The sequence below is a fragment of the Cucumis melo genome, chromosome 8 (genome assembly GCF_025177605.1).
Source record: "Cucumis melo cultivar AY chromosome 8, USDA_Cmelo_AY_1.0, whole genome shotgun sequence".
In the NCBI taxonomy this organism is placed as follows: Eukaryota; Viridiplantae; Streptophyta; class Magnoliopsida; order Cucurbitales; family Cucurbitaceae; genus Cucumis; species Cucumis melo.
The window spans coordinates 20,413,145-20,430,119 of record NC_066864.1 but is presented as its reverse complement, the minus strand read 5'-3'; the positions used below and the strand labels follow the sequence as shown (position 1 = coordinate 20,430,119).

General features: G+C 33.0%; 1 protein-coding gene across 2 annotated transcripts; it reads left to right on the top strand.

Moving 5' to 3' along the window:
• Positions 1-335: 335 nt before the first annotated feature.
• On the top strand, positions 336-1,562 carry LOC103486108 (protein DELAY OF GERMINATION 1-like). Of its 2 annotated transcripts, none has more exons than XM_008443952.3 (2): positions 336-750; positions 856-1,562. In XM_008443952.3, exons 1-2 carry the CDS (start codon positions 543-545, stop codon positions 1,431-1,433), a joined length of 786 nt encoding a protein of 261 aa, XP_008442174.2. In that variant the 5' UTR covers positions 336-542; the 3' UTR covers positions 1,434-1,562. The 2 variants fall into 2 exon arrangements, with proteins under 2 accessions (XP_008442174.2, XP_008442175.2); XM_008443953.3 differs by having other exon boundaries at positions 447-750; positions 859-1,562.
• Positions 1,563-16,975: the final 15,413 nt, after the last annotated feature.

Below are 16,975 nucleotides of genomic sequence, written 5' to 3'. Positions count from 1 at the left end.
GTGAGAAAAACTCATACTAGAGAAAGATTAAACACCGAATTATCAATCCCTTAACCTAACACCTTAAATAATGATTGTCACCATATTTTTTTAACATAAACATAATTCAAATTAAATAAATTTATATTTTGGAGTACTGCGTTTAAAAAAATAATAATAATAATTTATTACCATAAAAAATGAAAAAAAGTAAAAGTGGGTAACGTCCAAAATCCAAAAGCTACTTCAACTCGGAGGGCCCCACAGTTGCACCACTTGCAAACCGGTAGTTCTTACAAAACCCATTATTTTAATGCAAATTACAAACGCTCTACCAAAAACCCATCCAACTTCATCCCCTCCCCTTTGTTTTCACGTGAGAATTGCTTTCCTAACAAGTATACATGACATCAATATTATTGTCTTTTTGTGTTTTATATTCATTCTTTTTTTTCTCATTCAATCTCCCATACATCCATATAAATCCCACCCTTTAAATCAGATGAAATTAATCTATCTACAGAGGGGAAAAAAACTTATTCTCATTTATTCAACAAACAAATATGGATCAAGAAAGCTTCGGAGAATTCTTCAAGAAATGGATGAAGGAGCAAAACCAATATCTAACGGAGCTCATTTCCACCGTGAAAGGTGGCGGCAATAAGGACAACGACGGTGACATCGTGGCCGAGGCATTGATGAAGCGAGTAATGGAACACTATGAGCATTACTACAGGGTGAAATCACATTGGGTGGAGAAAGATGCATTGGGTATAATTCCTTGGAATGCCTTGAATATGTATTTATTTATGTAGTTTACGCATTATTAAGAAATCTTTGTAAATTTTTGCTTCATTTTGATTTTCGATTTCATAGCAGGTATACTAAGCCCGTCATGGATCTCATCATTTGAAGACGCATTCCTGTGGCTCGGAGGATGGAGACCAACTATGGCATTTCACTTACTCTACTCCAAGTCCGGCCTCCAGCTTGAGGGTCGTCTTTTAGACTTAATCCATGGGCTCTCGACGGGGGACCTCGCGGACCTTTCCTCACACCAAGTCGTCAAAATCGACACGTTACAAAGGGGCGTTGTAAAGCAAGAGAAAGAAATAACAGAGAAAATGGCTAAGTATCAAGAAACAATTGCAGATCCATCAATGGTGGAGCTTTCTCATATGGCAACAAAGTTCAAAATGGAGACATCAGGAGGAGGAGAACAGAATAATCGTGATTTAAGTATGGTGGAGGAAGAATTAAAATTGGCTCTGGCAGGAAAAGAAGATGGTTTGAAAGAAGTTGTGAAGATGGCCGACGAATTACGTCTTGGAACTTTGAAGCAAATTATTGGGATTTTGACATCAACGCAGAGAGTTCATTTCTTGATAGCTGCTGCTGAATTGCATTTGAGGATTCATGAGTGGGGATTGAAAAGAGATTCGGATCAACGTTAGAAAGAAAAAAACTAACAAACTACTTTTCATTTATTAAATATGTTTTTTGTTGGGTCTTCTTTTTGGTGTATTTTCTCAATGGTTAGTTTATGAAGAAAGGCTAAAGCTCTTATATCGTTTTGTTTCTTCTTTCTGAGTTCAATTTTTTTTCCTCTGCTGTAATTTACATAATTTTTAATTTTGTGTTGATGGGAAGTTTTTTACTTTCTTTTGAAGGTACACCTAAGGTCACACATTTACCAAACACAACGGATTTAGTATAGGTTCAAGAGTTCAAGTCCCCAACTTTATTATCTTTATATAATATATATAAAGAAAACTATATAATTTCTAATACTTATAGTTATCTTAATAATCACTCTGTTCTAAATTATAATAAAAATAGAATAATTATAATGAAATTTTATTGTTATACTGTTGTTACCATTACTATTATTGTGGTCATGACCCTTGTTGTTACCTTTTCATCCTCATTACTCTTATACATAATTTTATATATTTATGGTTATCATTAATGTTAGACATAATCTGTCATCTTTATGGTTATTGTTACATTATTATTATTGTTCCCTAGCCTCCAATAATAAGGATATCGGTAACAATAACTACAAGTATGGCATATTCATAATTATACTACTACTACTATGTAACTATAAATGAAACATTATACCACCAACGGTTAGTATTATTTTCTTTTAAATAAAAATGTAAATCTGTAGCTAAACATTATACCACCATCTCAGATTTTTTTTTTCTTTTCATTTTTTATGTATTAGTGTGTGCTTTTGTAAAGAAAAGAAAAACTCATTTGAAATCTTTCAGAATTGCTTCTTCCCATGGTGTCGAACCATTTGCATCATGGTGTGCTCTCCTTCTCCTTCTCTTTACATTTCTTTGCTTGCATGCTCACGCAAGTAATTAAAGGTCTAATTAATTATATTTTGTTTAATTAAATGGTCGATCATAAAAACTTCAAAGTTAAACATGCTTAACTTCGAGACGATCTTATGTTGGATGATCTTCTAAGAATTTTTCTCGAATGCATGTGAGTGAAGACAAAGTATGTTGAAAGGTCTCGTGTTGGTTTGTAGAAACAACTTTCACTTTGATAAGCCTTTAGAACAAGTAAAAATGATGTTACCAGGTTGCAGGAGAATATTGAAGATCCAAATTCCAAATATTTGTCTGAATCCTAGGTTTGGGGTGTTACATGAAGGAATAGTGATACTTTAAAAAAATGTGAGACATATTTCTTTACTTAAGAGAAACCTAATTTCCCTAAGCAAGTTGGATATTATAATTTATAGGTTGTGAGTACAAGGGAAAAGGTGAAGCCGTTAGAATCTTTAAAGATTCCAAAGAAGTTTTGATTAGTGAAAAAGTAAATGATCTTTTTATTGTAAAAGGAGTACAGATGATTAATGAAGCCTACACAGTGACAAACACAACTTTGACAAAAGTTGATTTATGTCATAAAAGGGTATCTCACATTAGCTCTAAAGGAATGGAAGTACTCTTAAAATAGGATATTACCTCAAGGTATTTATGAATAGTTGTCCTTTTGTAGACACTACAAAGTGGGTAGGGCTACCGGGAAAAGCTTTGCAAAAGGATAGTTAAGTTTACACTATAAAAAGGCACCCTAGACTATGTTCATTCGAATCTATAGGAGCTAGTAGTATCAGCCCCAATCCTGAGGGGCTAAAGGCATTTACAATTCTTTATAGATGATTTCTCTAGAAAGAGTTGGGTCTATTTTCTTAAAACTAATAACCATGTGTTCGATAGATTTAAGGAATGGAAACTCATGATTGAAAAGCAAACATGTAGGGTAGTTAAATGTCTTTGGATAGATAATGAGCTGAAGCTCTGTAGCGAAGAGTTCAACCATTTTTGCAAAGAAAATGGTATTTTGAGGCATAGGATAGTTAAGTTTACATCTCACCAAAATGCAACGGCTGAAAGACTTGATAGAACAATTATAGAAAGGGTTAGATGTCTACTTTTTGATATTATTCTTAGTGAAGAATTTTCAGTTGAGTTGCTGCCTACATAACTTACACCTTAAATAAGTGTTCGTGACACTTGGTCCCTAGCACCTCTTCTTAATTAAAGGATGCAAACCAATTGCAGCTAAGTGGATTTTTAAACTTAAGGAGGGAAACACCATTGACTCAAAGCCTAAATATAAAACTAGTTTGGTTGCTAAAGGCTTCACACAAAGGGAGGGCATTGACTATTTAGAGATACTTTCTCCCGTGGTTAAGCAAACTTCTATTAAACTCCTTCTATCTATGATTGACCAAGATAGCTTAAACCTAGATTAGTTGGATGTGAATACTGCATTCCTTCATGAATATTAAGAAAAAATAATCTATATGGTGCAACTTAAGGGTTCAATGGATTGAGGGAATTTAGATGGGTATAAGGGTGGGAATGGGTAATGGATAAATATGTCCTTTGTTTGGTACAAGGTTTTGTAGCTTAGGCATGGGAATCAGTGTAACGACCCAACTCTTTATACTAGGCTGAGGTCATTACTAAAAAGAAACAATGACAAGAGACACTTTTTTTGAAACGAGGGAAGACTAAATTTTCATTAAAAACGGAGTCTTAAAACACTAAAACATAAACGTGGAAGCAAAACTGAGTCCCCATATGGCATGTCACGGATCCTTCTTTGTCGCTCGCCAGCTTTCCTCTACCTTTACCTTCGCCTGAAATATTAAACATAGAAAGAGTGAGTATAAACATATACTCAGTAAGAGACCACTACTAGTCCCACTAGGTATCTGTTAACTTTCCATTAGAGTCCTGAAAAAGGTACTCAATAACTGGCACGTTCCCGAACACGTGCAACATGCACTCCCGTAGGAACAGAATCTGGTCTTCGGCGTCCCGAGGGAGCACCTAGGACATACTGGTCTGTAGCGAACCCGGAAGAAACACTAAGACAATCGGGCTGCGAGGATCCCGTCGAATCACTCGAATCATATCTATATCCATGCTAGACTGGCGGTCCCGTCGGACTACGCTATCCTAAATAGGTGGTGATCCCGAAGGACATCCATGCAGGTACGACTCTAATAGACAAAGTTAACAGAACACCTTATCCATAGCATGTAGCACAACATAACATCATAACATGGCATGAGTATTAATCTTAACGTCCTTAATCATGTGATTAATATATCATGCATCAACATCAACATCAACAGTCATCAACAACATACTACCAGTCATTAACATGACATCAGTCATTAACATCAATCAATATAATGAATTATGCATTTTAGCTACCATCAATGCATAATCATAATTACATGTGGTCTCTTAAATTCAGTTCGAAGGTCTAGTAGGAGAATCTCTTACCTGGAGATTTTAGCCAAACAAGGTACTCCCTAGTTGACAGTAAAAATTCTCCAATTAACTTGATCCTAATCATAAAAGGAAAACTTAGTATCTTAAATAATGAAATTAGCAATTGGCTAACATTCAAAAAAATTTCCCAAATTAATTAACTTCTCAAACAAAAAGGGTTGAAACCAATTCAACCTTGATTGGGAAAAATCCAAGATTTAGATCTTAAAAAGTTTAGCCAATTGAACCTTTAAAGAAACCCAAAATAGATTCAAAATTAAATTAATAAAATATTAATTTAATTTCATTGGCTTACCAAGGTTACTCAGATGGAGGTTGAAAAATCCTCTTATCCTTGATGGAAAAAAAAATTCATCACTTTAAATCCTCAAGCTTCCAAAGAGACCAATCTTAACTTCAACTAAGGCGGCGACGACAACAGAGGGTTATCTTAGAGAAGAAGATGAAGAACCTTTTTTTTTTCTTTACTTTCTAACTTAAGCATTCCAATGCTATTTATAGATCCAAATAATAACAATAATATTTATTAATTATTTTGGAGAAAGAAAAATAATAATAATAATATTTTTCTCTCACCAAAATCTACCATAAATATATATTTATTTAAACCATTATTCTCTCTTATAAATATTATCTTTTTCGTCCAATCAAATCAACCATCTCTCTTCTCGTGAATTATCTTTTTTTCCAAACAAATATAATTATATTCCATAATATAATTAACTTCACTTTTCCAAATTATTAATTGAATATATATATCCACATATATATACTCAATTAAATCCAATTCCACCAAAACCAACTTTTCCCTCCAAAATCTCAAATTAACTTAAATCCTCAATTAATTTAATCAATCAAATCTTTTTCAATAAATCACTTATAACTTCCAACATGAATTATCTTAACTCAACCATAACAACTTCACTCCATAAACAATATTTATCTTTCTACATAATAATTAATTATCTTCCACAATAATTAATTGTTATGTATCTTTCTTCAAAATAATTAATTATCTTCCACAATAATTAATTATTATTTATCTTCCTCCAAAATAATTAATTATCTTTCACAATAATTAATTATTATTTATCTTTCTCCAAAATAATTAATTATCTTCCACCATAATTAATTATTATTTATCTTTCTCCAAAATAATTATCCTTCTACAAATAATTATATTAATTATATTTTCCAAAAATATAATTATTTTACTTTTTCTCCCTTACTAAATATCCTTTCTCCAAAATACAATTATCTTTTCCTTAAATAATTATATTTCAACAAATATAATTATCTTTTCTTTTAACATAATAATTATATATATATTTCCACATATACATATAATTATTAAATCTCCAACAAACTTTTCACCCCACAATTTAATTAAATAACGTCCATAATTATTTAATTAAATTCAACTTCAACAACACTAAAAATCCCCAACTTAACTTAATTCTCTTAACTTACCATTTAATCAAAAAATCAACAAACTCCACATGCCAAAACCTTTAATTAATTAAATATTCATCCAAAAAATATTTAATTAATTTCAATTCTCACATAAATCAAATAATTCTCATTAAATGAATTCCAAATGACGCCCAATAAATTAAATCTAATTAAACAAAATTAAGATAATTAACTCCAAAATTATCTTAATTTTTGGGGCGTTACAATCAGCTATTCACATGTATCATTTATGCTCATGAACTATATGTTCATCTAAAATGATGAGTTTTTTCATATTCACCTTCTTTTCAATTTTAATACATTTTTTACTCTTTTATTTAATATATTATTAAAACTAATTCATTTAAATTAAATTTTTGGTTTATAAAATTACATTAAGATTTAAATGATAGTGTATGAATTTAACTACTCCAATTTGATAGATTATATATATATTGAATGCTAATTTTTATAAATATAACAAAACACCAAAATATTTACGGCATGTGTAATAAAATCAAAAAGCTTATGAAGCCGACCATTTTTTAAGATATTCCACGTTTGCTCTTCCTTTCCATCTTGTTTCTTCCCTTCTTCTTCTACAATATTTTTTTTCCTTTCCATCGTCTTTCTTCTATTCTTCTACAACTTTTCTTCTATATATTTTTGAAATCATGATCTTTATTTTCAACCAATCATAAATCTTGCATTATTTTTTTGAAGTATTATTTGGTTTAAGATCTTGAAAAAAATCGTTGAAATATTGGTGCATGGTCGTTTAGATTTGGCTCCAAATCAAAATAATTTAGATTTGGGTAGTCAAATTTAAACGATCAAGTAGCCAAATCTAAAGGATCATGTAGCAAAATCTAAACGATTGTGTCGCAAAGAATCTTAAAACATCGTTTAGATTTGGGTAGCCAAATCTAAATGATCGTGTAGTCAAGTCTAAACGATCGTGTGCCAAAGAGTCTTGAAAAATTGTCTTGATATTTGTACATGATCGTAACCAAATCTAAACGATCTTGGTACAAGATCGTATACCAAATATATTACGCGCGCAAGTGGTCAATTAATCAAGTGTTTACTGGACCATTTTTGTTATTTTTCATTGTGGACTTGTGGGTTTTTTCCATTTTCAAAATTGTTCTATACAGTATAAATATTTTTCCGGTTTGTTATATTTTATAAAAAAACCTCAATATTGAAACAATTTAATATATATTTACGTTTTTTTTAATTTAATAAATTAGTTTATATATACACATATATACCCATACTTAGTTTTAAATAAATGGTAAATAATTGATGCAATAAAACTATTAATTAATTAATTTTTTAAGAATTATAATTAGTTTATCATTGATTAATACATCATAATTATTGAAAGTAGAAACAAAGAACAAAACACAACGATTTAGATGGAAACACGAGTATCGAGAGAAAAATCACGATATTTTATTCTTATTATTTTCTAATGAATTTTATAATAGGTACAATGAGGGAGAATAAATAAAATACACGATAGAATAAAAAAGGAAAAGATTTAGGAATTAGGGTAAATATTTCCATAAATATCCTAAGGACCAAACCCACTAATTCTAACACTCCCCTTCAAGTTGGGACGTAAAAATCAATGAGGTCCTACTTGCTAACACAAAAATCGAAGTTTGGTCTGAGAAGCCCCTTGGTGAGAACATCAGCAACCTGTTGCTCAAAGGGATGTACGGAATGTATATGCTCCCACTGTCAAGTTTTTCTTAGATGAAATGTTGCTCAATCTCAACATGTTTAGTTCTATCATGTTGAACGGGGTTGTTAGCAATATTAATAGCGGCTTTGTTATCACAAAAAAACTTCAATGGTATCTCACATTCCTAATGAAGATCAGACAAGACTTTCTAAAGCCAAATTTCCTCACATATCCCCAAAATCATGGCTCGATATTCGACCTTACCACTATTTCTGGCCACAACACTTTGCTTCTTAGTCCTCCAAGTTACAAGGTTGCTTTAAACAAAGGTACAGTAACCGAAGGTAGACTTTCTGTCAACAACATATCTTACACAGTTTAAGTGAGTATATTCCTCAATGGTCTTTTTGTTTGTCTTCCTAAACATCAACCCTTTACCAGGTGTTGTTTTTAAATATCTCAAAATTCTGTTAACAGCTTTCATATATTCCCCATAAGGAGACTACATAAACTGGTTAACAGCACTCACAGCAAATGAAATATCAGAATGAATATGGGATAAGTAAATTAATTTACCCACAAGGCACTGATATTGTTCTTTATCAACTGGCACATGATCATAAGAGTTTCCTAATTTACAATTGAATTCAATAGGAGTGTCAGTAGGATGACATCCCAACATACCTATCTCGGTTAGCAAATTAAATGTGTATTTTCTCTAAGACACGGAGATATCTTCTTTAGATCTAGCCACTTCCATTTCAAGGAAATATTTCAAACTTTCCAAAATCCTTTATTTCAAATTTATCACCCATTCTCTGCTTTAGTTGACTGATTTATGCTTGATCATCTCCAAACGAATTCAATGTCATCTACATAAACTATCAAAACTACAATATTTACTGTCTTGGAAACCTTTGTAAATAAAGTAGGATCAGAATGCCTCTGATTGTACCCTTGGGACTTGATAAAAGTAGTGAACCTATCAAACCATGCTCTGGGTGGTTGTTTCAGGCCATGTAGGAATTTCTGGAGTTTACATATCTGTTGACCAAACTAGGCTTCAAATCTAGGCGAGAGCTTAGGTAGACTTCCTCCACTAGGTCTCCATTCATAAAAGCATTCTTAACATTCAGCTAGTATAGAGACCAATCTTTGTTCACAACAACATATAACAGAACTTTGACAATATTCAACTTAGCAACTTGAGAAAAAGTTTCTGAATAATCAACACCATAGGTTTGGGTAAACCCTTTTGCAACTAACCTTGTCTTGTGTCTGTCAAGAGTTCCATCTGCCTTGTACTTGAGAGTGAACACCCATTTCCTCCCACAGTTTTATGTCCCTTAGGTAAAGTGCAGATCTCCCAAGTCTTGTTCTTTTCAAGGGCCCCCATCTCTTCCATGACAAAATTTTTCCACTTAGGACAATCTAAAGCAATGTGGATATTTTTTGGTATCACATTAGAGTCAAGGCTGGTTGTGAAGTCTCTGAATTGAGGAGATAGGTTCTCATAAGAAATATAGTTAGCAATAGAGTGCTTAGTGTAGGATCTGGTATCCTTCATTAGTGCAATAGACAGATCAAGAGAGGGATCATATTTACTGATGTTTTCTGAAAATATCCTCCTTAATTTTATTTTTAGTAGCTCTTTCACTTACCACATTTTCATCATTACTGCCATTTCCATCTAGGATGATCTTAGTATCAATATTACCCTGTTCACTTATATTTTCAGGAATAGTTGTCTCGGACTTGTCACTTTCACTCATTTTACTGTAAATATATGAGTCAATAGAATCAATCATACCTTGACAGATGTGCTAGTGGCATTTGGGGTGGGACGTAACAGATGTGCCCAAGGAACATCACTTGGTTCAACCAAAATTCACACTTTTTGAATTTTACGAACATCTTTTCTCTTCGCGGTTGTAACACAATCTTAGGTGGTTCGCACGTCTCGTCATATCGAGGGAGTAAACTAAAATGTTGTCAATAAAGACGATAACAAATTGATCCAAATATTGATGAAACATTTGATTCATTAAATCCATGAAAGTGGCTGGGATATTGGTCAAACAAAAAGGTATTACTAAGAACTCATATGCCCGTAATGTGTTATGAAGCCTATTTTTGGTACATCCAACTCCTTAATTCTCAGTTGGTGGTAGCCTAATCCCCTTTCAATTGATAAAAAAGGTATCTATTTGAGGTAAAGTGTATTTATTTTTAATCATCACTTTGTTCAGTTGTTGATTGACCCATCCTTCTTTACAAATAGGATTGGGGCTCCCCATGTCGAGGTGCTAAGCCGGATATAATCTTTCTTCAGCTATTCCTCTAATTGGTTTTTTAGTTCTTTTAATTAGCTTGGTGTCATGTGGTAAGGGATTTAAGAAATAGGGGTTGCTCTTGACACAACTTTAATTGTAAACTCAATTTCTCTTTTTAGTGGTAGTTCGCTCAGTTCCTCCGAAAGTACATCATCTGACACATTGATTGGACGTCCAAGGCAACCCATCATTTTTCTCTTTGAAATTTGAAATGGACGTTACAAATTCAATGAAACCTTAAAAAGCCCATGGGCTTCTCTCTACCCGATATGCTTTGCGAGATAAACTTAACGTGTGATGCGTTATGATACTAATCCTAGTTCGCCCAATTATCTTATCGCATAAATCCTATTCTTTCTTCACCTATCTTACTTGCAATAAAGTTAAAAAATCTTTCCTAAACTTGTAAAAAATTTCTAAACTAAAAAGCAATAAAGAAAGCAATATAAGATAGAATTAACATAAAGCAATAAATACAAAAATGATGCATTTTACAATAATGTTAAAGAAAGTGATACGTTACAAAAGCATCCATGCGTTCTAATTCTCTGAAAAGTTGGATGTTTAGGGCTTTGTCTCGATCAATGCCTTGCACAGCCATCCTAAACGTGTTGTCTCTTGAACGACTTCTATCATTTTAGCACTGCAGCATCATGTGATATGACTTGTTGGTACCACGTTCATTCATCACAAACATCTCTGTAGAGGAGCTTAATGTTATGCTCTCCAAAGAGGAGTTTGATTCGTTTTTCTCATGCTACAGATAATCTCTTTGTCAGTTCTTCGTATAGCCAATGAAGACTAGGTGTTTCACTGCATCCATTGTGTGGACCATTTAAATAATGCCTTAAATGAAAATCCTCCATACATGAGGATGGAAATTTTTTTTACTCCAGTCATTTGAGAGACCTTTATATCTTGCTTTAATCGCATACACTAAGGTTCCTTTTGTCATTGCCGAAATATGCATTCAATTTCTTGGCCAAGTCTATGCATCATAGATGTCTCTAGTACCACAGACTTGTTCATGTGCTCTTCGGTTAAACATGTGATTCGGCATAAATTGAGTGTTTGCCTAAAATCAATGAAAAACATCATGTTTAGTTTGAAATAAAAAACTCTTCGGCAATGATGCCAAAAACTTGGTACATGTGGTTTGCGATGGATATGGATATGGAAGGTAGATTTATCATTTTAATAACTCTATAACAAACCTCTCTTCACAGAATCAATGAGTTAAGCATACCCATGTAAGATGGGACACGTGATCATTTACACGCCTCTCATCCACTTAATGAGGAATTCATTGGTCTGTCATTGAGGTTCTATGTTTGCAATTACGCTACACGACGAGACATGATCATCACATGTAGTGTGCTCGCTATGTCTCTAGGTGAGGATTGTGCAATAAAATATACACATCCTTTCTACACATAACTACTTAATCTGTGTTTAAGTACAAGTTTTCCTCCCACTTTTCCAAGTGTAAGCGAAGCAAGAGGTTTCCTGGACAAGGCAAGGTTGAACACAGGAAATGTCTCTCAAGCTTAGCTACAATGTTTACTTCTCATTCAGGCAGTATACATGATATCTATACAATATGATGTATATGTGTACTAATTATGCTATTTACACTAGAGGTTCTGTAGAAGGTGACATGGAATGATATGATTGTGGAAGGTGAACTAACTTGTATTAAAGAAATATGTAAGAAGGTCCCCATATTGTAGGTGATTAAGCCATGTGGCAGTCCTTGATGCGATAGACATCACTTAACCATCTTCTAATTAAGCCGAGCAACCTCTCGGTCCCTAAACGCCACACTTGTTCAACTTTTGGGATACAAATGATAAAGATAAATTATGTGATGGCTACCTAGGTTTCCTTACTTGTAAGAGTCACATTGCCTCTCGATTTAAGGTGGACAACCTCTCGGCGCCTAAATACCATACTTGTTCTTCTTTCAGGATACAAATGATGGAGGTCAAACACCTGAATGGAGTTTGTTTCCAAACTTTCTTTTGCGTGTGTTTAGCTATGCCCTTGCTACTTACTCTCTCGAGCAATTGGTGGTGAATGCTGGCCAAACGATGAAGTCAAGCTCAACTAAACACAATAAACCTTATAAGTAAAGACCCCTTATCAAGCACCTATCACACACTTAAACCATTTATAGCACTTCAATAGGATGAATAATAAAGAAATGATAGAATGTCAGTCAATAAAGAGGCAATGTATTGATTGATGTAGGCCTCTCGTTCATGAATAAAGAGGCAACTTTCACCCTACATTGTTTTTCCTTAAAACACAACCTTCTTCAAAATGCCTCGAACTTAGCCAAAATAGTCCTTTTATTAAGCTGTTCTTGAATAGAACTCCCTTTTTTGGATTTGGGTCTCACGGTGGTAGAGGAAGAAGTAATTATACTTTTCATGGTAATAATCATCCAAATTTCAAGAAAATCACAACCGACGATCATAGAGGGAAGTCCCACAAAAGAAGATCTTTAAAAGTGGTGAAAATCAATGCTTCCATTGTGGTATGAATGATCGTTAGACTCCTACTTGTCATACATCCAATAACTTAGTTGAACTCTATCAAGCCTCATTGAAGGAAAAAGGGAAGAATGTGGAAGCAATCTTTGCCTAACAAAATGATGTATTTGACCCTTCCAACATGATACATTTTGATGGTCCTTACTTATTTGAGTCTTCTAAAGAGAAAAATGTTGTCATTGAAGGAGTAGCAAATACTTCTTTTAATTATGATGTTCAAAATTAATAATTGCATTATATTTTCATTTTTTTTCCTCTTTAACATTTACAAGTTTATTTGAGTTATTAAAAATTCAAGGTTAGCTATTTTTTTTTTTTTTAATCTTGAGACTTATTGTAATCATTTTTTTAATAAAAGAGTTAGGGACATTTCTCAAATTTTGGCTGACTCAAAGATAAATAAAGAAGACTTATGTTTGGTAGATAGTGCAACTATACACAAGATGCTTAAAAGTAAAAAATATTTTACTATATTGACAATGCTTAAAGCAAATGTCAATATGATATCAGGTTCTGTAAACTTGATTGAAGGTTTTGGTAAAGTAAACTTTATTTTTTCTAGAGGAACAAAATTCACAATCGATAATGCTTTGTTTTCTAGTAAATCAAAAAGAAACTTATTGAGTTTCAAAGATATACGTCACAATGGTTATTATGTTGAAACTAACAATAAAAATAATATAGAATATCTTTATATTATATTTAGTGTTTTACATGAAAAGCGTATATTGAAAATATTGTTTGCTTTTTCTTTTGGATTATATTAGACTCATATACGAGTAATTGAAATATATGTAACCATGAACCCAAAACTCATAAATTTTAATACGTTCACTGTTTGGCATGATCCATTGGATCATCCTGGGTTAATAATGATAAGAAGAATTATTGAAAATTCTTATGGACATCTACTAAAGAACCATAATATTCTTCAATCCAATAAATTATCATGTGTTGCTTGCTCTTAAGGAAAATTGATTATTAGATCATCACCAGCCAAAGTGAGAGTTGAGTCACTTACATTTTTTGAACAAATTCATGGTGACATATGTGGACCCATTAATCCACCAGGTGAACCATTTAGATACTTCGTGGTTTTAATTGATGCATCTAGTAGGTGGTCACATGAGTGTTTATTATCAAGTCGAAACCTTGCATTGGCAAATGTTAAGGCAAATCTTGACCCGATTTTATATAGCTTATTTCATTACCATAGCATGCATATATTCATCTTCTTTATATTTTTATGTTGATCATGAAACTAGGCTTTGATACAAGAATAATACAACGAAAACTAGCTAAAATAGAGCTCAAATGAAGAAGAACAGGCAAAATAAAGATCAAGGAAAAATTGTAAATAATCTAAAGGATTCAGATTTTCAAACACACAATCAATCTCAAGGTCGTAAGTTTGAATCTCAGCCGCGTGCGATTTATTTCCTCATTTTCGAGACTCAAGTCTTGTGTTCGAATCTCAACAGCTGCAAATGAATTCTCAGCATTTTCCTAAATGGTATTATTATAATATCTTTTAGCTCTACATGACACACATCACATTTCGCTCCTGAAAGCTTAGAGTATGAGTATTGGAAGATTAAAAGCTTATTAGGAAACCTCAAGAAGCCTATAAATAAGACCATATGTGTCTTATTTTATAGACACAACAAAAGACATATATTCATTTCATCACAAAGAGAGAATTTAAAGAGTCAAAATTCTTACTCTGTGAGGTTCTAGGCATACCCGAATTTGAGGAGTCAAATTCCCAATTCGTGTGTGGATATTGTCAAAGAACGCTAGTGATTTCGCAGCGTTTTAGTGATACAAATTTGTAGAATTGTTCTGATAATTCGAATTTGGAGAATTACTCACATCGGCGTAGAGGTATGTTTATTCGTGATTTAATTGTTTATACACGATTTGTTTATGCTCTAGGGTTAGAGAAAAAAATTTATGTCAATTTTGCTACGTCTAACCCTAGATCATTTTCCAATAAATTTGTTACAAGAAGATGAAGCTGGAAACAACCATTCAAGTACTTTTGACATGGATAGTGACTGAATAGCAGATGTTGAAAGTTCAAACGAATGGACAAATATAAGAGATAACTTAGCAATTGTGATTTTCGAGGAGTGGACAAGCATTAGATATTAGTATTAGCATGTTTTATTGTAACACCCTAAATTAGAGTAATCTTATTCTTAATTATCTTAAGTTTAATTTTGACAATTGTTGAAATTATTTGGGTGTTATTTGATTTAATTATTGACATATTTGATTTGTAGAAATTAGAATTTGTTAGATATTTTGAGAAAATATCTAATTAATTGAAATTTGGAATTTATGATTGAAATTGATTGTTTTAAGTGAATTATGGTTGGGGGAATTGCATTTGAAGGAATTATGATTAATTATATATATGATTATATAATTAATTGAATTTGAAGTTAAAATAATTATATTATGAATATAGTATAATTATTTAAGGATATATATTGTTTTGAGAAGATAAAAAGAAGATTTGGTAGGAGGAGTTATTGAAAAGAGATAATATTTGAGTTAAAATGGGATTTGATTGATTTTAAATGTAGAGAGAGAGATTTGGTTGGTTATTTGGAAAAGAAAAATAATAATAATTTTATTATTGTTATTTTTCTTAAATAGGTATCAGGACGCGCATTGTGACTATTCATCTTCCCCTTCCAAGAAACCCTAAGTTCACCTTCAACAAAACCCTAGCCGCCACCGCTGCTCACCTCCGCCATACGCCACCCGTAATCATTTCACCGAGCTTCTTCGTCCATCACGGTCTATTTCGTGTGCCGGTTAACATGTCGTTCTGCCGCTTCTTCGTTAGTTATCCATCTCTGTTTCACCATCGCAAGCGTTATCGTGCCGTCAACGAGCCATTCGTTCAGTCATTGCTCCACTATCGTAAACCTGAGCCACTTCCAGTCGAGTTACCGTTTGAGTCGCGTGTGTGTGTGTGAGAGTCGCGTCTTCCTCAACCATTCGTCCGAGCTTAGTCATCCGCCTTAGCCAAATCCTACCTGAGCCGTCCTCTCGTGAGTCGTTAGCCATCCAAGCCGCGCACACAAGCCATCCTTTCAGTCCAGCCGTACACGTGAGCCACCTTCTCCTTAGCTGAGCCGCCAAGTCATTTATAAGCCACTAGTCTAAATTTCGATCTTTTTTCCCCTATTTTGGTAAGTTTTAGTAAGTTTGATTGGGTTTTGGTTAATGCCCAACAAAGATTAATTTTGGACCATAAATAATTTAATTTTAGATTACTTTGGTTAGATTTTAATTGGAAGTGTGAGTTATGGAATTTTTCCAACTAAGGATAAATTGGATTCGACCTCAACTTTGGGTGTGTTGAATTAAATGAATTTTTGGATCCTTAAGCAACTGTCAATTAAGTTATTGAACTTAGTTTTTTCCCCTTACTGTTTAGGATTTTTCTTGGGACGCTTGATCTTGCTATTAAGAATATTTTTGGATTAAGTTAATCTCCAAGTAAGAGATTCTTCTACTAGACCTTCGAACTGAAATAAGAGCTTGCATGTAATTTTCTATTATGCATTGATGTAGCTAATATGCATAACGTGTTTATGTTGATGATGACTGATAGTCATGACTGAGTTTATGTTTATGATGACTGATAGTCATGACTAAGTTTATGTTTATGATGACTGATAGTCATGACTGAGTTTATGTTTATGATGACTGATAGTATGACTGTGTTACGTTGATAATGATGATTGATGATGTTGATGTTAATGCATGAAATATTAATCTCATGATTAAGAATGCCATGATTAATATTCATGTCATGCTTATGATGTTATGTTATGATACATGTTATGAATATGGTGTACTATTAACTCTATCTATTAGAGTCGCAGCCACATGGATGTCCCTCGGGATCACCACCATTTTATGACTGCATATTTCGATAGGGCCACCAGTCCAGTATGAGATGATATGTTTATGAGTGACTCGACAAGGTCACTCACAGCCCCGATTGTCTTAGTGTTTCCTCCAGGTACACTAAAGACTAGTTTGTCCTAGGTGTTCCTTTGGGTTCACCAAAGAACAGAGATGTTCCTATGGGATCGCAGTTTGCAC